At 38.4% G+C, this 23,804-nt stretch overlaps 1 protein-coding gene across 1 annotated transcript in view; it reads right to left on the bottom strand.

Moving 5' to 3' along the window:
• Positions 1-23,804, bottom strand: part of DEPDC1B (DEP domain containing 1B) — a 101,051-nt gene that overhangs the window by 44,414 nt on the left and 32,833 nt on the right. The window contains exons 6-7 of the mRNA XM_066242777.1: positions 23,384-23,431; positions 19,606-19,746 (exon numbers count right to left, since the gene is read on the bottom strand). Coding sequence (XP_066098874.1) covers positions 19,606-19,746; positions 23,384-23,431 — 189 coding nt within the window. The remainder of the gene's footprint in view (positions 1-19,605; positions 19,747-23,383; positions 23,432-23,804) is intronic.

The following is a 23,804-nucleotide window of genomic DNA, read 5'->3' as shown; positions in this document are numbered from 1 at the left end:
TTTCTGAAGGTGGAAGCAGGAAGAGACAGTCAGACAGATTCCTGCATGCACCGGACCGGGATCCACCTGGCACGCCCACCAGGGGGCGATGCTCTGCCCACCAGGGGGCGATGCTCTGCCCCTCCGGGGCGTCGCTCTATTGCGACCAGAGCCACTCTAGCGCCTGGGGCATCTTCGCTCCAATGGAGCCTCGCTGCGGGAGGGGAAGAGAGAGACAGAGAGGAAGGAAAGGGGGAGGGGTGGAGAAGCAGATGGGCGCTTCTCCTGTGTGCCCTGGCCGGGAATCGAACCCAGGACTTCTGCATGCCAGGCCAACGCTCTACCACTGAGCCAACTGTCCAGGGCCCAGCTTATAGGTTTTGAGCCTCAAAATTATTGTTGTTCCTTTTTTCAAAGGATCAATAACAATGGCTCTGGGAAACTGCCACTAAATGGGAAATCATTTTTTCAAATCAATGGACAACTTTATACTGAAATTGTCAATTTAAGATCAGCTAAAAGACTGGAATTATATGCCATTATCACGCCTTTTCAGCATTTGCCATATTCCTCCTTTAATCTATATACAGACAGCAAATATTTACTTATGGTGTTTCCACTATTAAGACTGCTGTCTTAGGGACAAATGCTGATGAACTATTTCAGCAGTTCCACCTTCTTCAAAGACTTGTATGTCAACATAGAGCTCCTATGTTTTATAGGAATACTCGAGCTCACTCCATGCTCCCTGGAGCTTTAGCACAAGGGAATGCCCTTCTTGAACAAGCTACCCAAAAGAAAATTATTTGGAGCAACCATGACAGATCGAGCAATTCAGTCTTATACTATTCATCACCAGAACACTGCAGCCCTGTGTAAATAGTTTCAACTTTCTCAGGAAGCAGCAGGGCAGATTGGGAAATCCTGTCCAAGGAGTCCTATACTACAATCTGCCCCTTCATTTGGAGTTAACCCTCAAGGACCCCTACCAGGACAACTTTGGCAATTGGATGTTACTAATATACCTTCATTTGGCAAACAGTCCTATGTCCACGTTACAGTGCATACATATTCTGGATTTATAGTAACCTCTTTCAGAACAGGAGAGGCTGCTAAGCATGTTATAGCTCATTGTCTGCATGCATTGTTTTATTATTGGATTTCTTAAACTTCTTAAACTGACAATGCTCCTGCATATGTAGCAAAAGCATTTACTGTATTTTGTCAAACCTTTTGAATTATGGGTATTTCTTACAATCTTTAAAGTCAAGGTATTATTAAAGTGTACCCAGAAAATATTTTAAGGTCAATTTAAAAAATTTAAAAGGGGAGAGCCATATCCTGGAACTCCTACGGGTCTACCATATCATGCTTTTTATTTAAAATTTTTTTAATTTCTTTTGAATGCTGATGAACAGGAGATGCCAAATCTTTTTCTCCTGCAAACTTCTACCTTCTTTTATTTGATCCAGCTAATAACACTGTTTTGTCTTTTTCCAAATAGCTCCAGATGTACAAAAAAGGTTTATATAGGCAGATGGGGATCCTCAAACGCCTCAGCGAGATCTTCTGAGCATGGCTTTTAAGATACCAAGAGGCAGAAAAAGCCCAATAGAGATCAGGTGAACTACCAGATTTTAGGATACGCCCTTAAAGGCTCCAACACCCCAAAGGGGTCTCATAGGATGCCATCTGGGTCCTACTTCAATAGTAGAAAGGAAGGTCATTGAGCTAAAACTTGCCAGAATTACATGCCTTTGCTGTGAGGGAAAAGGGACACTGGAAGGCAGGCTTCCCCATCGCTCCTCTAAGGGAGGGTTCAGTCTCTTCCAGCCCTGCTCCAGCCACCTATGACCTAACCTTGCCCAGAATGCTGGGGTTTGCCACTGAAGGCTGAAGGTGCCCAGGGCCATTGGACCCATCTACGACACTGTGGATGAACCTAGGGTCTTTCTTCCAAGAAGCAGGTAAACTGATCTCATTTGCACAAGGGCCACTTAACTATATGTCTTGCCTGAATAGTCAGGTTTTTTATTCTTCCCTCGAAGATCTCTGTTGTGGGTGTTGATAGTCCTATTTTCTGCTGCTTTGTTTAATATATAGTGTTTCCTTTATTCCTCCTACCTCAATGCCCCACTCATATTTCAGGCTGGGACCTACTCCTAATTTAGAGCTCTCTTTCCCCCTTTTGCCAGCTTCTATTATGAATCTACCTTTGCCACCCAGCTTAGTGTATCCCAAGGTTCTCTTTACCACACCACAGTTGCAGAGCTCCAGGAAAAAGCAACCTGGTCTCATCTCTCCAGACAGAGGAGAACAAAAGCTCCATCTCCACACATGCTGCAGATGGCTTTTCCAGTCTACTTGAATCATTACCAGCTAGAAGCAGTGGTCATTGGGACTTGGACGTGAGCTGCAAAGTATAGAATTGTGACAACAATTCCAGTGCCATGCGGACTTTTCCTAGGTGTGGACTTTTCCTGGATTCCTGCTCCTTGTGACAGCTCCTAACAGACTGAACTAAGGTTGGGTTGCATTTGCAGGGATATGGAATGGTGTTGGTGCCAACTTGGACTTGGTGAACATGTTAAGGACACTACTCTTTTACGGATTCTTGCTGTATTGGCCAAGAATTTGCTTAAAGGCTTTAATCACTGTAAAAAAAAAATAGAAGACTGGATAAAGAAAATGTGGCACATACACACCATGGTATACTATTCAGCCATAAGAAATGATGACATTGGATCATTTACAACAAAATGGTGGGATATTGGTAACAATATATAAAATAAAATAAGTAAATCAGAAAAAAAACAAGAACTGCAGGATTCCATACATTGGTGGGACATGAAAACAAGACTAAGAGACATGAACAAGAGTGTGGTGATTATGGGGGGGAGAGGGGGAGGGGCACAAAGAAAACTAGATAGAAGGTGACGGAGGATGATCTGACTTTAGGTCATGTGTATGCAATATAATTGAATGACAAGATAACCTGGACATGTTTTCTTTGAATATATGTACCCTGATTTATTGATGTCACCCCATTAAAATTAATAAAAATTTATTTATAAAAAAAAGAATAAATGGTATATCAGAGGGAGAAGAGAGAGAAAATGGAATGGAGAACATATTCAAACAAATAATAGATGAGAACTTCCCAAGCCTGTGGAAAGAACTAAAGCCTCAAATTCAAGAAGCAAACAGAACACCAAGTTTTCTTAACCCGAACAAACCTACTCCAAGGCACATCATAATGAAACTAGCACAAACCAACAACAAAGAAAAAATTCTCAAGGCAGCCAGGGAAAATAAGAATACAACATATAAAGGAAGGCCTATTAGATTATCATCGGATTTCTCAGCAGAAACTCTACAACAGGGGTCCCCAAACTACGGCCCGTGGGCCGCATGCAGCCCCCTGAGGCCATTTATCCAGCCCCCGCTGCACTTCTGGAAGGGGCACCTCTTTCATTGGTGTCAGTGAGAGGAGCATAGTTCCCATTGAAATACTGGTCAGTTTGTTGATTTAAATTTACTTGTTCTTTATTTTAAATATTGTATTTGTTCCCGTTTTGTTTTTTTACTTTAAAATAAGATATGTGCAGTGTGCATAGGGATTTGTTCATAGTTTTTTTTATAGTACGGCCCTCCAACAGTCTGAGGGACAGTGAACTGGCCCCTGTGTAAAAAGTTTGGGGACCCCTGCTCTACAAGATAGAAGAGAGCAGACCCCAATATTTAAAGTCCTGAAAGAGAGGAACTTTCAGCCACGAATACTATACCCATCAAAGCTATTCTTTAAATACGAAGAAGAAATAAAAACATTCACAGATACAGAAAAGATGAGAGAATTTATCATCAGAAAACCCCTACTCTAGGAATTACTAAAGGGGATTTTCCAACCAGATACAAAGAACAAAACAAAACCAAACCACAAGTAAAAGCTCCACCAAGAACACAATAAAACCAAATTTAAACTGTGACAACAAAAACAAAAAAAAGGGGGGGAGAGGATGGAGATTAACAGTAGCAAAGGACGATGGAATACAGAAGCACTCATAAGATAGTGTGCAACAATGAAAATGGTAGGTATCCTTTTCATTACTTAATGGTAATCACCCTTGAAAAAACCACCACAGAAACACATGACTTAAAAAAGATAGCAACAGAGGAAAGAAGTATGGAATACAACCAAAAAACAAATGATAGAAAAACAAAAGAGAAGAATCAAACATGATAAAAAAACTAACAGAAAGCAATTTATAAAATGGCAATAGGGAACCCACAAGTATCAATAATTACACTAAATGTAAATGGATTAAACTCACCAATAAAAAGACACAGAGTAGCAGAATGGATTAAAAAAGAAAATCCAACTGTATGCTGCCTACAAGAAACACATCTAAGCAACAAGGATAAAAACAAATTCAAAGTGAAAGGCTGAAAAACAATACTCCAAGCAAATAACATCCAAAAAAAAGCAGGCGTAGCAATACTCATATCTAATAATGCTGACTACAACACAGCAAAAGTACTCAGAGACAAAAATGGTCATTTCATAATGATTAAGGGGACACTGAATTAAGAAGACATAACAATTCTTAATATATATGCACCAAACTAAGGAGCACTAAAATATATAAGACAGCTACTTATTGACCTTAAAACAAAAACTGACAAAAATAGTCATACTTGGAGCCCTCAATACACCATTGACTGCTCTAGATCGTTCATCCAAACAGAAAATCAATAAAGATATATTGACCTTAAACAAAACACTAGAGCACCTGGATATGATAGACATCTACAGGACATTTCATCCCAAAGCAACAGAGTATACATTTTTCTCTAGCATACATGGAACATTCTCAAGAATTGACCCTATGTTGGGCCACAAAAATAACATCAGCAAACTCAGAAAAATCAAAATTGTACCAAGCATATTTTCTGATCATAAAGCCTTGAAACTAGAATTCAACTGCAAAAAAGAGAAAAAAACCCCACAAAAATGTGGAAACTATACAACATACTTTTCAAAAATGAATGAGTCAAAGAAAAAATAAGCGCAGATATCAAAAGATATATACAGGCCCTGGACGGTTGGCTCAGTGGTAGAGCTTCGTCCTGGCGTGCAGGAGTCCTGGGTTCGATTCCCAGCCAGGGCACACAAGAGAAGTGCCCACCTGCTTCTCCACCCCTCCCCCTCTCCTTCCTTTCTGTCTCTCTCTTCCCCTCCCGCAGCCAAGGCTCCACTGGAGCAAAGTTTGCCCAGGTGCTGAGGATGGCTCTGTGGCCTCTGCCTCAGGCACTAGAATGGTTCTGATTGCAGCAGAGTGACGCTTCAAGATGGGCAGAGCATCGCACCCTGGTGGGCATGCCGGGTGGATCCCAGTCGGGTGCATGCGGGAGTCTGTCTGACTGCCTGCCCATTTCCAGCTTGGGAAAAATACAAAAAAAAGGATATATACAGACAAATAAAAATGACAATACAACATATCAGAATCTATGGGATGCAGCAAAAGCAGTAATAAGAGGGAAGTTCATATAACTACAGACTTTTATGAACAAACAAGAAAGAGCCCAAGTAAACAACTTAACATCACATCTTAAGAAACTAGAAAATTAAGAACAAAATCAACCCAAAACTAGCAGAAGAAAGGCAATAATAAAAATCAGAGCAGAAATAAATGAAATAGAGAACAGAAAAACTATAGAAAAAACTAAAAAAACAAGGAGCTGGTTCTTTGAAAAGATCAACAAAATTGACAATCCCTTGGCAACACTCACGAAGGAAAAAAGAGAACTCATATAAACAAAATCCAAAATGAAAGAGGAGAAATTATCACAGATATCATAGATATACAAAGAATTATTGTAGAATACTACGAAAAACTATATGCCACTAAATTCAACAATCTAGAAGAAATGGATAAATTCCTAGAACAATACAACCTTTCTAGACTGAGTCATGAAGAAGCAGAAAGCCTAAACCAGACCAATTAGCAGGGAAGAAATAGAAAAAACTATTAAAAACCTCCCCAAAAATAAAAGTCCAGGCCCAGACGGTTATACTAGTGAATTCTAGCAAACATTCAAAGAAGATTTGGTTCCTATTCTACTCAAAGTCTGCCAAAAAATTAAAGAAGCGCAATACTTCCAAACACATTTTATGAGGCCAACATAACCCTCATACCGAAACCTGGCAAGGACGGCACAAAAAAAGAAAACTACAGACCAGTATTTCTAATGAATACAGATGCTAAAATACTAAACAAAATACTAGCAATTCGAATACAACATATTAAAAAAATAATACATCATGATCAAGTGGGATACATCCCAGAATCTCAAAGATAGTTCAACATACGTAAAATGGTTAACGTAATACACCATATCAACAAAACAAAGAACAAAAACCACACGATCTTATCAATAGATGCAGAAAAGGCATTCGATAAAATACAACACAACTTTATGTTTAAGACACTCAACAAAATGGGTATACAAGGAAAATATCACAATATGATAAAGGCCATATATGATAAACCATCAGCTAACATCATATTAAATGGCATAAAACTGAAGGCTTTCCCCCTTCAGGGAACAAGACAGGGTTGTCCACTCTCTCCACTCTTATTCAACGTCATGCTAGAAGTTCTAGCCAGAGCAATCAGACAAGATAAAGAAATAAAAGGCATCAATATCAGAAACGAAGAAGTAAAGGTATCACTTTTTGCAGATGATATTATCCTATACATCGAAAATCCCAAAGACTCCACAAAAATATTACTAGAAACAATAAGGCAATACAGTAAGATCACAGGATACAAAATTAATATACAAAGTCCATAGGCTTTCTATATGCTAACAATGAAACATTAGAAAATGAACTCAAAAAAATAATCCCCTTTATGATTACAACAACAAAAAATACCTAGGAATAAACATAACAAAGAATGTAAAGGACCTACATAACAAAAACAACAAAGCATTGTTAAGGGAAATCAAAAAAGATACAATGAAATGGAAAAATATTCCTTGTTCTTGAATAGGAAGAATAAATATAATCAAAATGGCCATATTACCCAAAGCAATATACAAATTTAATGCAATTCCAATCAAAATTCCAATGACATTTTTTAAAGAAATGGAACAAAAAATCATCAGATTTATATGGAACTATAAAAAACCCTGAATAGTCAAAGCAATCCTAAAGAAAAAGAATGAAGCTGGGGGCATTACAATACCTGACTTCAAACTATATTATAGGGCTATGACAATCAAAACAGCATGGTATTGGCAGAAAAATAGACACTCAGACCAATAGAACAGAATAGAATGTCCAGAAATAAAACCACATATATATGGTCAAATAATTTTTGATAAAGGGGCCAACAACACACAATGGAAAAAAGAAAGCCTCTTCAACAAATGGCGCTGGGAAAACTGGAAAGCCACATGCAAAAGAATGAAACTCAACTACAGTTTGTCCACTTGTACTAAAGTTAATTCAAAATGGATCAAAGACCTAAATATAAGACCTGAAACAATAAAGTACATAGAAGAAGACATAGGTACTCAACTCATGGACCTGGGTTTTAAAGAGCATTTTATGAATTTGACTCCAAAGGCAAGGGAAGTAAAGGCAAAGATAAATGAATGGGACTACATCAGACTAAGAAGTTTTGGCTCAGCAAGAGAAACTGACAACAAAATAAACAGACAGCCAACTAAATGGGAAATATATTTTCAAACAACAGCACAGATAAGGGTCTAATATCCAAAATATACAAAGAACTCATAAAACTCAACAACAAACAAACAATCGAATAAAAAAATGGGAAGAGGACATGAACAGACACTTCTCCCAGGAAGAAATACAAATGGCCAACAGATATATGAAAAGATGCTCAGCTTCATTAGTTATTAGAGAAATGCAAATCAAAACTGCAATGAGATACCACCTCACACCTGTTAGATTAGCTATTATTAACAAGACAGGTAATAGCAAATGCTGGAGAGGCTGTAGAGAAAAAGGATCCCTCATTCACTGTTGGTGGGAAATTAAAATAGTACAACCATTATGGAAGAAAGTATGGTGGTTCCTCAAAAAACTGAAAATAGAACTACCTTATGACCCAGCAATCCCTCTACAGGGTATATACCCCCAAAACTCAGAAACATTGATACGTAAAGACACATGCAGCCCCATGTTCATTGCAGCATTGTTCACAGTGGCCAAGACATGGAAACAACCAAAAAGCCCTTCAATAGATGACTGGATAAAGATGTGGTACATATACATTATGGAATACTACTCAGCCATAAGAAATGATGACATTGGATCATTTACAACAAAATGGTTGGATCTTGATAACATTATATGGAGTGAAATAAGCAAATCAGAAAAAAACTAAGAACTGCATGATTCCATACACAGGTGGGACAGAAAAACGGGACTAAGGGACATGGACAAGAGTGTGGTGTTACGGGGCGGGGGAGGGAGGGAGAAGGGAGGAGCACAAAGAAAACTAGAGAGAAGGTGACAGAGGACAATCTAACTTTGGGTGATGGGTATGCAACATAACTGAATGACAAGATAATATGGACATGTTTTCTTTGAATTTATGTATTCTGATTTATTGATGTCACCCCATTAAAATTAATAAAATTTTTTTTAAAAATTAGAACACTGACCAGGCGGTGGTGCAGTGGATAGTGCGTCGAGCTGGGACGTGGAGGACCCAGGTTCGAGACCCCAAGGACTCCAGTTTGAGTGCGGGCTCATTGGGCTTGAGCAAGGCTCACCAGCTTGAGCCCAAGGTCACTGGCTCGAGCAAGGGGTCACTTGGTCTGCTGTAGCCCCCCCCCCATCAAAGCACATATGAGAAATCAATCAATGAATAACTAAGGAACCACAAAAAAGACTGATGTTTCCATCCCTCTCCCTTCCTGTCCGTCTGTCCCTATCTGTCCCTCTCTCTGACTCTCTCTATCTCTGCCACAAAAAAAAACAAAAAAAAACCTTAGAACTAATAACAACTAACATTTATATTGACAAAACTAATTTATAATGATGAAAATAGCTGGCATTTATTATGTACCCAACAGTCTGCTAAATAGTTAAGATATGTCATTTATTCTTTACAACAATATCTGAGGTATAGTATTCCCATTTTCAGATTTTTAAAAACTGAGGCTTAAAGAGATTAGGTCATTTGCTTAAATCACAAAGCTAGTTAGTGGGATTTAGCCCACACAGTCTAGGGCATGTATTCCTAAGTACCATTCTGTATTACCTACTTTTTCTATGTGGTCAATTAATTCCTAAGAATAAGTTCCTAGAAGTAGAAATGCTGGTTTAAATCACAAACAATGAATAAACAGAGTGTCAAAGAAAATACCATCCTACATTCTTGACTTGGGGGCAAGGATTAGAAACAGTAAAACAAACAGAGAACTTCTAAACATAACCTGAAACTAGCTCTTTTATACTAAGGAGGGTACTTCAAAACCATATTCTTGAGAGTTCAAAATGAAAGTCAGGTGGTAACTACTGCTGGTTTCCCTCTCATCAAGTAAAAATAGAATGTAGTTTATGCCTGAAGAAACTCGAACCACTTTAAAATGCTAATTCCACAACACACAGGAATGAAAAACTGAATATAACTCTATAAAATATGAGACAGGGGAAAAGGTATTTTTAATCTAGGTGTAAAGAACAAGCCACGCATAATATAAGCATCTGTCACAACTCAGTAGTATTACTAGTAATATTTGAGCAATGTTATACTTTCCCGAGAGGTCTTCACATTCATTAAAGCCTCACAATTACCTTACTATATAGGTAGGTAAAGATGAAATTTAGAGGTTTTTTAAAGTGTTTTACAACAACTAAAATTAAGAAATCTATTTTACACTGTAATAATACATAACTGTATTCATAGGTATTTAAAACAAAAAAAGTTTATAAAAATACCTACTCTTACTATATGCAACGCACTCTGATATTATGTATATACTCTTGTGTGTCTTTTAAAAAAAATTTTAAATGCTGTTCTGCTACTTAGAGTTCACCTTCAACACCTAGTTTCTGAAACAAAGGCTTTCGGGACTATTGAGTTTGAACTGAGGCTTTTGTATGATAAACGTCCAGAAATACAGAGCCAGAAGTCAGGTAGGCTGGTACCGATCTCAGGAGATAGATACAAGACGAGAATAAGAACGGAAAATACTCAGCACATGGCTGATTCCCAAAATGGTATGGATGTGATCAAAGAGAAGATAAGAAAAGGGCTGAGGTTTGATGGATCTATAATACTTAAGTCCTTCTCGGCATCAAGTCCCCAGGATGCTATTTTTCAATCTGTTCAAATGTCAAAGCAGGACTCACTTTTAGTTCCATCTTTGAATCTTGGAGTGCTACACATTGCTTTCCTCGGTTCAAATACATGTAGAAATAGTTAGATTCTCAAAAATAGTTTAATCTGAGCTCTCTATTTTTGTGTCCAAACTTCTTTCTCATTGCTGACAATTACCTAATCTTTTTTTTTTTCCCTTCAAGAAAAGCCTACTGACAAAAGCACACTACAGGATTCAGAAAAAAATAATTGCAAGAAGAACATGGCTTTAAAATATAGCTGAATCCAAAAGACATCTTCAGCAAGTATTTTCGGGTTCTTCAAGATAAAAAAGTATACTGATATTACTGATTTTAAAGAGCTTCTTGTTTTAAGGTTCTGTTTTAAGACTTCTGAAGGACATTAGCATTCTATTCTCATTTCATAGCCAAAGAAGTTTACTGTTGTAACTATTATATTATTTGGATTCATTTCATTTTGCTAGAACAGTTCACAAAGAGTAGCTTTTTCATCTTGCATCATTTCTACAATTTCAGTGTCATCATAAAAATACTGAATCTTCCTCTTCTTAAGAAAATGACAAGGGCCTTCTGTAGCAGAGGTAACTTGTTTCCTTTTCAGAAAGATATAATGGTGTTTACCCGAACTGCAGACTACAGATCTATCACAAGTAATTTTACATTAAAAAAATCTTCCTGCCTGACCAGACAGTGACACTGTAGATAGAGTGTCAGACTGGGATAGAGAGGGCCCAGGTTTGAAACCCCAAGGTCTCCGGCTTGAGTGTGGGCTCACCAACTTGAGCTCAGAGTCACTGGCTTGAGCCCAAGGTCGCTGGCTGGAGCAAGGGGTCATTCATTCTGCTACAGCCCCAGTTGAGGCACACATGAGAAAGCAATCAATGAACAACTAAGGAGCTGCAACAAAGAATTGATGCTTCTCATCTCTCTCCCTTCCTGTCTATATGTCCCTATCTGTCTCTCTCTCTCTGTCACACACAAAAAATCTTCCTATCATTTCAAAGAAATGACTAGATAGTAACATATGATTATCCTATCTTAGTTTATGCATTGTTCCAAAAAAAAAAAAAACTTAGTAGGAAAATTGTTACCCATTGGCTTAAGTTTCATGTTTTCATATCTATAAATATGACAGGCTTAACTTCAACTTAACAATGAGAAAACTAGGGCCCCAAAAGGCAGAACAATTTATCAAAATCGATACAACTAGGTCAACAATCCAAGTTAATGCAGCTTGGTAATGTTTCCATTGGTGAAATACAAATAAAATAATGAAAAAATAATAAAAAGAATCAAGGCCCTGGCTGGTTGGCACAGTGGTAGGACAACGGCCTGGTGTGTGGATGTCCCAGGTTCAATTCATGGCCAGGGCCCACAAGAGAGGCACCCACCTGCTTCTCCACACCCCCCTCACTTCTTTCTCTTTCTTTCTCTTTTCCTCCCCTCCTGTAGCCATGGTTTGATTAGAGCGAGTTGGCCCCAGGCACTAAGGATGGTTCCATGGCTTCTACCTCAGGTGCTAAAAAATGGTTCCTGATGCAACAGAGCAAGAGTCCCAGATGGGCAAAGCCTCGCCCCCTAGTGGACTTACAGAGTAGATCCCAGTTGGGGCAAATGTGGGAGTCTGTCTTTGCCTCCCCTCTTTAAAAAAAAAAAAATATCGACCAAGTCATCTGTGAGTTTTTCCAGTCATGAAAACTTTTTATTTAGCTGGATTGAGGAAAAATAAGTTAATAAATAATAGTCAAAGAAACCCAACTATTACTTAAGATAGAAATAAATAAAATCAAAATCAATGAAAACTTACATTCTTTGTTATTAGAGGTTAAGTGACACTTTGGCTATAATAAACTTCCTTTGTTGCCATTTCTCCCATTCCTCAATGGTTAAATCAGATTTCTATTTTCAAATCAATAGAAAAACAAATTTCTGGCCCTGGTCGGTTTGTGCAGTGGATGGAGCATCACCCAGGCATATGAACGTGCCAGGTTCAATCCCTAGTTGGAGCACACATAAGAGGCGACCATCTGCTCCTCTCCCCTTTCCTCTCCCCCTTCTCTGTCTCTTCCCCAGGGGTCCCCAAACTTTTTACACAGGGGGCCAGTTCACTGTCCCTCAGACCGTTGGAGGGCCGGACTATAAAAAAAACTATGAATTCCTATGCACACTGCACATATCTTATTTTAAAGTAAAAAAACAAAATGGGAACAAATACAATATTTAAAATAAAGAACAAGTAAATTTAAATCAACAAACTGACCAATATTTCAATGGGAACTATGCTCCTCTCACTGACCACCAATGAAAGAGGTGCCCTTCCAGAAGTGCGGCGGGGGCCAGATAAATGGCCTCAGGGGGCCGCATGTGGCCCGCGGGCCGTAGTTTGGGGACCCCTGCTCTTCCCCATTTGGAGCCGATGACTCGACTGATTCAAGCATTGGCCCTGGGTGCTGAGGATAGCTGTGTTGGTCCAAGCATAGGCCTCAGATGGGTGTTGCTGGTGGATCCTGGTTGAGGTGCATGCAGGAATCTGTCTCCCCTCCTCTCACTTGTTTTTTTCATTTTTGCAAAGTACACCTAATCATTCTACAAACGTATGTAATGTTAACAATAAGTTAGTTCTTATGGAAGCTTCAAAAAAGAAATGAAATGTGAAGACTTTTGAGAGGGTCTGGAGTTCCTAAAAAGGCCACTGGGACCATGTCTATTCAGCCAGAGAACAAGAGATTCAAGAAGGGTTCCTTGCAGGTTTCAAACAACCAAAGGAATTAAAAAAAAAAATGTCATGAAAAAGTTTCATTTTCATGCAAAGAGGAATAAAAAGGAAAAGGTTTATACTATGCTGAAAGAATTCAGACCACACATCGATTGGTAAGAACACCCTGCAAGAGAAACTATTTCTCTAGAGGCTTTTATAGAAAGGCAAACAAGTCGCCTTTGTGAATTCCTTTAAAGACATATAGATTCACCCACGTTCAAGATGATGCATGAAGAGTCCCATTGCTTTAGCATATTTATGACTTTTGCTTTTATGCTTAGAAAGTCCTTTACCCACCCTAACATCAGATACATATCAACCATATTTTAGATTGTATTTTTTACATTTAACTCTCAAACACAGCTGGAATTTATCCTGCTGAATGGTGTGAGAAAGGTCTTAAATATTTTTCCCAGAAATTTTTTCAAGTATACTAGTGATTACTGGCATGCTTATAAATAGCTTATGTATTTAATTATAGCCAAAGAATACATAGGCATTTCCCTAAATTTCTACCCTTAAAGAATACAACAATCTTCACATAACAGTAGTCATTACATTTGGAGGTGACGCAATATCCTTACTTTGGCCCATCTGCATCCTAAGAAGCTCTGGCCATAAGCTTACCCCGGGCCCTGAGAACAGAGAGTAACACCAGCAAGAACTTTGGACTAACATGGGCAAGAGCCCTCTGTGATCAAGCACACCTAGACACTCCCTGAAAAATAAAAAGAATTGTTTTACCCTTAAGAATTATCATGGTTAGATAAGGACCCCAAGATAACTTGGAGAACATAAGTGCAAAGAGGTAACAAGGAAAAGATGGCAAACATCTCCACCAGATTTCCTAGAAGTCACCAGACAGAAGAACCAAAGAATAGAAAAACCTAACCTTATGGATATTTCTAGGTTATCAACAGAGGAGATCTCAACCTATTGAGTCAGATGATCCAGTGTACAATCATTCTAGTGATTTTCAGCAGCATTTTCTAAACATTTAGGAAGAAGGGAACAGCAAGGAGCTACTATCTCAGTCTTCCAGCTAGTAGCTAATAAACCAGGAGTCTCAAGCTTAAGTGCCTAGAGGAGCAGACAAATGGAGTAAATGAGCAAAAGGGATCAAGTGAGCTTGGCTTTAGAGTCTGAAAAGCAATGGGGAGAACTGAAGACTTGGCAAACTGGAATTCATGTCCTTGAAACACTTGCTCCTTCTAGTGGAGACACTTCACAACTGCAGCAGTTTGTGCAACTGAAAGTTTAAGCCCAGAATTGCCAGATCTTCCAGCTTTTCTAAAGAAGCCAACATTATACATTCTTATATGAATTTCTTATTCATTAGAGTTTGGCAATTAGTTATATTTCTTTTTTAAAAACAGTCAGGTAAAACCAGATGTTTCTCTTTGGCCCAGAGAGCACTAATGTGAGATCTTAGAATGTAACATTATACATACAACTCACAAGTCACCCAATTTTCCAGAATACTCTGGAAAATTACCTGTTCATGGGAAGTTACCTGTTCCCATGCCGTATTGTACTTCCCATCTGCCTCCCCATTCTTCAACATGCCAAATTATTGCAAGCTACACAGATTCTAGGGTGTGTCTAGAGTGTGAGTTATGAATGCTATTCTATCTCATTCACCCCATTCAAGAGTCAGACAAACTCTGACCTTAATATAAGAAACTGCCATTTTAAAAATAAAGATTGGCCCTGGCCAGTTGGCTCAGCGGTAGAGCGTCGGCCTGGCGTGCAGGGGACCCAGGTTCGATTCCCGGCCAGGGCACATAGGAGAAGCGCCCATTTGCTTCTCCACCCCCCTCCCTTCCTCTCTGTCTCTCTCTTCCCCTCCTGCAGCCAAGGCTCCATTGGAGCAAAGATGGCCCGGGCACTGGGGATGGCTCCTTGGCCTCTGCCCCAGGCACTAGAGTGGCTCTGGTCGAGGCAGAGCGACGCCTCGGAGGGGCAGTGCATCGCCCCCTGGTGGGCGTGCCGGGTGGATCCCGGTCGGGCGCATGCGGGAGTCTGTCTGACTGTCTCTCCCCGTTTCCAGCTTCAGAAAAATACAAAAAAAAAAAAAAAAAAGATTTATTATTATGGACAGTTATGTTAAGTCAGACTGCTGAGCCAAATTAAATCATATTTTTAATTGTAAGAATAAGTTCTCTCTCTCTGAAAATGTCTTTTTTTCTCCTTTTTCCTCAAAAACTCTAAGATAATTTGTTTCATATATCAATAATGACTAACTGCTCTCAGGGTCATAGCTTTAGCATCAAACTACAGTTATTTCATACTATAGGTAAAAGGACAGACCTCAAAAGAAATTTAATAACAGAATTAAAAATCACTTCTATTGAAAATGCTGTCAGATTTTTAGCTTCTAAACAAAATAGACAGATTACCTACTTTAAAATATGTTTACCTAGTCCTGGCCGGTTGACTCAGCGGTAGAGCGTCGGCCTAGCGTGCGGAGGACCCAGGTTCGATTCCGGGCCAGAGCACACAGGAGAAGCGCCCATTTGCTTCTCCACCCCTCCGCCGCGCTTTCCTCCCTGTCTCTCTCTTCCCCTCCCGCAGCCAAGGCCCCATTGGAGCAAAGATGGCCCGGGCGCTGGGGATGGCTCTGTGGCCTCTGCCTCAGGCGCTAGAGTGGCTCTGGTCACAACATGGCGACGCCCAGGATGGGCAGAGCATTGCCCCCTGGTGGGCAGAGCGTCGCCCCTGGTGGGCGTGCCAGGTGGATCCCGGTCGGGCGCATGCGGGAGTCTGTCTGACTGTCTCTCCCTGTTTCCAGCTTCAGAAAAATGAAAAAAAAAAAAAAAAAAAAAAAAAAAAAAAAAATATATATATATATATATATATATATATATATATATATGTTTACCTAATGGCATCCTATTCCAATCAACGTTAAGTCAGGGGTTGGGAACCTTTTTGGCTGAGAGAGCCATGAACGCCACATATTTTAAAATGTAATTCCATGAGAGCCATACAACGTGTATGTTATGCATTATCCAATAAAAATTTGGTGGTGTCTTCGAGGACAGCTGTGATTGGCTCCAGCCACCTGCAACCATGAACATGAGCAGTAGAAAATGAATTGACTGTAAAACATGAGAATGTTTTATATTTTTAACTTTTTTTTTTATTAAAGATTTGTCTGCGAGCCAGATGCAGCCATCAAAAGAGCCACATCTGGCTTTCGAGCCATAGGTTCCCAACCCCTGATTTAAGAAATGAGTTAACCATACTGGGTTCAACCTACACATCTAGTTTGTAGATACATAGTATCTATATGACATCCTTTCCCACAGGCTCTAACAGGATTTCTATATTAGATAATCATTGTTAATCATATAAACAAATTATGGTCTTCCATAATCTAGAAGACTTTCTTCTTTCACTAAATAAGAATATGGTTTTCAATGCAGGGTTTCTCAAATAAATTCACTAAAGAAGGACTGTATCAGGGAAGGTTAATATATCATCCACACAATTAGTCTAGTCTTGCTGATGCCCAACTGCAATAAATTTTCCATTTTACCTATCCTCCCTCACACTAATCCCTATATAGATGATATTTTAGAGCAGGGGTCCCCAAACTTTTTACACAGAGGGCCAGTTCACTGTCCCTCAGACCACTGGAGGGCCGCCACATACAGTGCTCCTCTCACTGACCACCAATGAAAGAGGTGCCCCTTCCGGAAGTGCGGCAGGGGGCCGGATAAATGGTCTCAGGGGGCCTCATGCGGCCCGCGGGCCGTAGTTTGGGGATGCCTGTTTTAGAGGGTGGCTGACTCTGACATCAACTTAAAAATAATCAGCTCTGCCTGACCTGGCGGTGGCACAGTGGATAGAATGTAGGACTGGGAGGCAGAGGACCCAGGTTCAAAGCCCTGAGATCGCTGGCTTGAGTGCGGGCTCACCAGCTTGAGTGCAAGGTTGCCAGCTTGAGCATGGGATAATAGACATGACCCCATGGTCGCTGGCTTGAGCCCAAGGTCGCTGGCTTGAAAAAGGGGTCACTCGCTCTACTGTTACCCCCCTCCTCCGGCCAAGGCACATAGGAAAAAGCAATTAATGAACAACTAAATAGACTAAGGAGCCACAATGAAGAATTGATGCTTCTCATCTCTTTCCCTTCCTTCCTGTCTGTCCCTATCTGTTCCTCTCTCTGCCTCTCTCTGTCTCTGTCACAAAAAAATAAAATAAAATAATAAAAAATAAAAATGATCAGCTTTAATTCCTACTGAAGTTCAAAATGAACAATTGTGGTAGAATACACCAATGACATCATAAATATCTCTTTCAAATTAAAAATTTTTTTTTAAATTCCAAGTTCTTTTGTTTCTACAGGTAATTTTATCATAGCACATTATAAAAATGAAACATGAGGGGAAAAAAGAATCTAAGAAGTGATTTTTAATCCAGTCTTTAGAATTCTTCTTTTACCAATAGCATAATGGCAGTTAAGTGACTACAATGAGGCCCAATTCAATCAGTTCATACACATATTAAACAACAGCAAGTCTTCATCACTAGGCATGATATTCACGAGTATATAAGCCCCCCGTCCTCCTTGGTTAAAAACAAAATACCAAGACCCAGTAGCCTCAAAACTCAGTAATAGGACCAACCTCTTTATTCCCAATATTGGTCTCCTTGAAAACAAACTCACTCTTATGTACATGATAATTGTTGGTTTTGTTTCTTATTATCAGAAAACCTACAAAATCTTAAAATGTAACTGTGCTGTAAGATCAGGTAAATTATTCACATATCATTAAAACTTTATTTTGTTAGAATACTACAGCAGCATCCACACTTTCCAAGAATGTGAGACTAAAATAGGAGAAAGAAAAGGAGAAGGTTGCTAACCTCATATACAAGAGTATACTAATTCCTACAAATATACATAACAGAGGATGATACCCACACGATTTGGTGATTAAATCAAACCTTTTGGCAAGAAAACAACAGTACTTATTGAATAAACATAACATCAAGAGGAAAAGCTGATTTCCTAGAAGAAATAAATGCCCTGGCCAGTTGGCTCAGTGGTAAAGCATCGACCCCGTATGCAGAAGTCCTGGGTTCAATTCCCAGTCAGAGCACACAGGAGAAGTGACCATCAGCTTCTCTTTCCTTTCCTCTTCTCTCTCTCCCTCCCCACAACCCTACCCCCTACCCCCACACACACACAGCCATGGCTCAAGTGACATGAGTGCATTGGCTCCAGGCACTGAGGATGGCTCCCTGGAGCCTCTGCCTCAGGAGCTAAAAATAGCTCAGTTGCAAGCTCAGCTACAGATGGGCAGAGCATTGACCCCAGACGGGGTCATTAGTTAGATCCCAGTTGGGGCACATGCAGGAGTCTATCGGCCCTCTTCTCACATAAATTTAAAAAAAAGAAAAGAAAGAAAAAGAGAGAGAAACTATGTCAGAAAGACATATAGTAATAATAGTGATGTTTTTCCCCTTTTACTATGTTTTTTGACAGTGTGAATGATAAAGTTACTATATTTTACATGTCACAAGTAACAAATATTTCTACAAAAGCCTGTTTCTTCTATAAACAAATTAGATTTCTATTTTTATTTTTAATATATTTATTGGGGTGACATCGGTTAATAAAATTATACAGGTTCCAGGTGCCCAATTCTATACTACATCATCTGCATATTACATTGTGTGTTCACTACTCCAAGTCAAGTCTCCCTCCATCACCATCTATCCCCCTTCTTCCTCCCCCACAACCCCTTTCCCTCTACACTGTTGTCTGTGTCTATAATGTATTTTTTCTTTACTTAATCCTTTCACCTTTTTCACCCACCCACCTCCAATTCCCCTCCCATCTGACAGCTGTTAGTCTATTCTCTGTATCTATGAGCCTATTTCTATTTTGTTAGTTCATTTTGTTCATTAGAGTTCACATATAAGTGAAAATATATGGTACTTGTCATTCTTTGACGGGTTTATTTCACATAGCACAATAATCTCCAGATCAATCCATGCTATCAAAAAAGGTTAGCTTTTTCTTCTTTTTCGTGGCTCAGTAATATTCTATTGTGTAAATGTACCATAGCTTTTTTTATCCACTCATCTACTGATGGGCACTTGAGCTGTTTGCAAGTTCTGGCTATTAATCTCCCATACTTGACTGTTCATGCAGTCACATCCAGAGTAGCAATCTAGTCACAAACAGCAAGTGTCAAATTTACATTCTTCTCTACCAATAAGTTATACTTTTTTGTACGAAAATGATAGACAACATATTATTTCTTAAGAAATAATTAGTGGTCCTTGCTTTGACTTTCATAATAGAGCTTAACCATTTTCGTCTCCTTCAAGAGCAGGACAACAACCAGGCAATTATTATTTTTATTTCAAAATTTATGGAGTTTGGCTAACAGAAGTCTCACAATAATGAAAATGAAATAACTCACTATCAACAATGCAAATAAATGCTCATTATATTCCAACTTACCTAAAACACTGACAAAGGCATCAAAAAGATGAAATGTAAGCAGGGGCTCTTTCAAGTGACCATAGTAATCTGCTATAGTTTTAAAGACATCTTTTTCAAATCCTAAGTACATAGGCTGCTTCAAATCTGAACAGTTAGGCCCTATTAAAAAAAGAGAATGAGATAAAAAGAGAAACATTAACAAGGCAATCACCTCTAAATATCAGTCTCTGTGCATATGTGTGTTGTGTACAGGTAGTCAAAATCAGAAAAGTTTTCATGAGGAAAATTGACATTAAGTAAATTGATATTATACATTTTGCTTACACAAATATGATTTATGTCTAAATTGAAGTCTATTACAAAACAATAAGAAAAATCACCAGCTTACTTTCATTTTAAAAGAAATCCACTTTTTTATGCCCTTCTGAAAGGTATTTTTATTAAGTGTAAATAATAATTTTTTTAAAAATATTCAGTATTTTTCTAGTCTTGATATAGTTGACCATAACAATCAGCTCATGATAACAATTAACTCACATTTGTAACAGATAAGTTACTAAGCAATTTTAAACCTTTTCATTATTTTATCATTGCTATATTATAAAATTCCAGGGTCAGAGTCCAATGAAATAATCAATTTCTGCCTGTAAATTATTTCTTACTGATAAGAATTTATGCCTTTTTTCTTAAAGATATTCCAAAAGAGATTTTACATTGTGTCTTATAATTCATTCTGATTATAAAACCTTCTATTTCATCCCAATAAACCATCAAAAGACAGTTTGTCAAGCAGAGTCATACTGCAAAGATGGAGTAATCATAAAAACCCTGGACAACCTGGTCCCAGCCCTATCCTATGCCAGCAGCCAGGCAAAGATCCACTTGTATCTGGGACCAAAGAGGAGCAAGACATGCTTAGCTCTCTACAGAGACAGAGCTGGCAGCAAATGGCCCCAGCAATCCAGACAGAGATAGTGAAATTACACTGCCAAGGGGAGAGACGAGCTGGAGCTGCCCGTGCCTGGAGGGCAATGGCAAGTAGTCCATGAGGAACAGTGTGGCCAGCCTCCCCTATTCCCATCACAGCATGGAAGGAAGGAGTTCAACTGTACTGGCCAGTCTGGGCCAGTAGAACACAAGACTAAACAACTGTACCCAAATAGATCTCTACCCTCAGGAGAATGAAAAATGAAGCCAGTAAAAACTGAAAGGAAGTTCTAACTATAGAATCGTAACTAAAGAGCAAAGATCAAACTAAGACAGACAAGCATTCTGGACATTCACATTTCAAGACCACTGGGCCATCCTGAATATGGCTTTCTGTTGGTCTCTGTAAAAACTCTTCTTACCTTTTAATATTCTGTACACTTCTTACAAAAAATAATTTGACTGACTGAAATAATAAAAACTTTGAAAGATGTGTATGTGTGGTACCACATTAACCTAGCAGCAGACATAGCCACCATTTTTGCTTGCTTCCTCCTCTAAAATATTGCAGGCTGTCAACTGAAATACTGTCATTAGTTTGATATGTCTCAGCAAACAATACACATTGCCTTGACTTGGTCCCTCCCGGGGTAAGTATGCAGTTCATTCTAGGCAATTGTACCCTTTTGTGAACATTTCATCATTCTTGTTAAACATATGGAAAAAAATAAAAAGCTAGTGCATAGAGAGCTCTATGAGAAGAGTCTATGTTACCATATTTCTGATTTTTTTTATTTCTTAATCATCTTAAAATTCAGAATATTTTTAAATTTGGTTTTTATAAATGCTATTCCTCACAGATTTCGGAAGAGAGTTGTTTGTATCCATTTCTGATAGAATTGTTGCAATCCACAAGCACAAAGAAGAAAACAACACAGGAACTCAATTTTATATTTACTAAGCATCAGTCCTTCATTCTGTGGTCAACCATGAGTTTGGCCAGCAATGAAAGTACCCAGGCCGATGCACACATGGTCTACAGTGAATGCACATGGGCTTAAAGGAAGGAGAGGAGCAGCAGATTTACAGACAAGAAGGTCCTAGGCTTTCAAATATCATATAATCGGTCTATCCTGTCTGTTCCCTTTTAATTGACAATAATGGGAATCTAAACTGATTAAAAATAAAAAGGGTAAAAAATAGGTCATAACTTTAATAGACTCAAAATAAATTTGGGGGACAAACGAGAATTTGGAAAAGTTAATAATTTTATAAAACTGTTCCAAAGATTGACCTTGCCCTTTGAGCACCTTTTCTTCTTTGACACATAAACAAGCAACTTTATGGACAAGCCAACCATCCATTGCACTTGATACCTTATAGATGTTCCCATCTCCAAGAGCTTCCTCCTAATAAAACAACATCTATCGAACACACACAGAGAACATTACTAAGTCGCTCCTCACATCTTTCTTCTCCATTAAGGAGAAATTCCAGTTGTTCTAATAACCTTTTCGTAGAAGTTTGGTGGCTTTATGTATATATATTCCTTGGGGAAAAACTGTACTCTTCCCTAAGCTTTGACCATGACTAAAAATTCAAAATCATAATCACACTGCAGTACATACTTTATAACGTATTATAGCCTGGATTTGTTATTCCAGTTTCCTCTGTTCATTCCCAGCCAATCAACCTCCAAATCCTAAATTTATACCTTCTATCTTGTCACTACCAACTGTGGCCAAAGATGTAATTTAACTTTAATTGATCTCAAATGATCGAGCAAGAAGAATAAAAATCATTCTCCCAAGGTAAAACCACAGAACTCTGCATTTCAGAAGTTCCAAAATATTAACCAAAAAAAGATGGTAATTTTAAGTTAAACACAGAGAACATACAAACTAATAATGGCTATTCACATTCAGAATGACAGTATATAATTGTTTTCTGTATATTATCACTGAGACCACCCACAGTAAGCTGAAGAGTTACTTGTTTCATTCTATAATCAAATAAAACTAACTTCATTTAAATAAATAATTCATAGTCTTCTAATTCAAAAATTTCTACAGCCATCTCTGTACATACTAGTCTCACCCAAAGGGAAGAAAGAAACTATCTCTCTGTGGTGATCTATGAGGCTTCAAATGGCCCTAGAGATTAAGTATCATCACTATTAGTCAGTCAAAATAACAAGAATTCTTCTCATTAAAATAATCTGTTTGAGTTAAACCATTAACCATTAGAATCCCTTCTCTGGCTCAAGTCTTCTGAAAATCTCTCCAAAAACAGAAGTGTTAAAAACTATACTTATTCATTGCTTCACAGTGACTATGATATCCAACAAAGCAGATATCATATACCTATGAAATGACTTGCCACATGCCTATAAAAAACCTCAGTGGGACCACCCTGATTCAGGCACCTGCATTATACATCCAAACTGCTGAAACAGTCTTTCTTGTTTCTCTGCATGCAGAGTCTTATTCCAAACCATCCTGCATATCAGTTATATTAGTCTTCTAAAACATTCCTCTCGCACTTAAACCATTGCCCTGTGTAAAGCCAATAGTAGATAGGAACCAATAAGCAAACTGATGATGTAAATATAGGGGACACTAAGAAACACATGTTTTAGGAATAAAAATCACCCACTACAAATGGAAACACACAATTCCTGTGAAAGCATTCTATAACTCAGCCCTTTCACCAAATCACAAGTTTATCACTAAAAGTATAGTAATCCCAAAACAATTAACTGCCAGTCTCACAGGTGGCAAATCAGTGTTCAGGCCATTGAGCACAAATATATTCTAATTCAAGGCACTTACATCTGTTAATTTCGTAAAGCTGACCAATTAGTACTTACAATTTGCCAAACACTTCATTGCTGACAGAACCCAATGAGGAAGTTCTTCTACAGAAAAACAAAATTAAAAAGATATTTTATTCAATTGCATATAACTCTAGAAGTTACATACATAGTTGGTATCATAAGAATGTAATACTTATCCAAGTACTATGAAACATATCCACTAATCACAAATCACCTATATGTATCAGAACATTTACAAGATGGAAATTTTTCCTGAGCAACAGTGTTAGATGTACTTGTATAAATTGTGCCTGCAAAATTCTCTAAGGACAAAATGAACTTTTTAAAGCTTTAGTGACAAGAGTAAATTTGACAGTTTGCTCCAGGGAAATGAAATAACAAACAAATCAATTAATTATCCTAAGAATTATATCCGGCAAAGAAAAATACAGGAAAAGCGAAAATATAGTCTTCA

The sequence above is a fragment of the Saccopteryx bilineata genome, chromosome 1 (genome assembly GCF_036850765.1).
Source record: "Saccopteryx bilineata isolate mSacBil1 chromosome 1, mSacBil1_pri_phased_curated, whole genome shotgun sequence".
Lineage (NCBI taxonomy): Eukaryota > Metazoa > Chordata > Mammalia > Chiroptera > Emballonuridae > Saccopteryx > Saccopteryx bilineata.
Note: the sequence above shows the minus strand (reverse complement) of the source record. Positions and strands in the feature narration are given on the sequence as shown.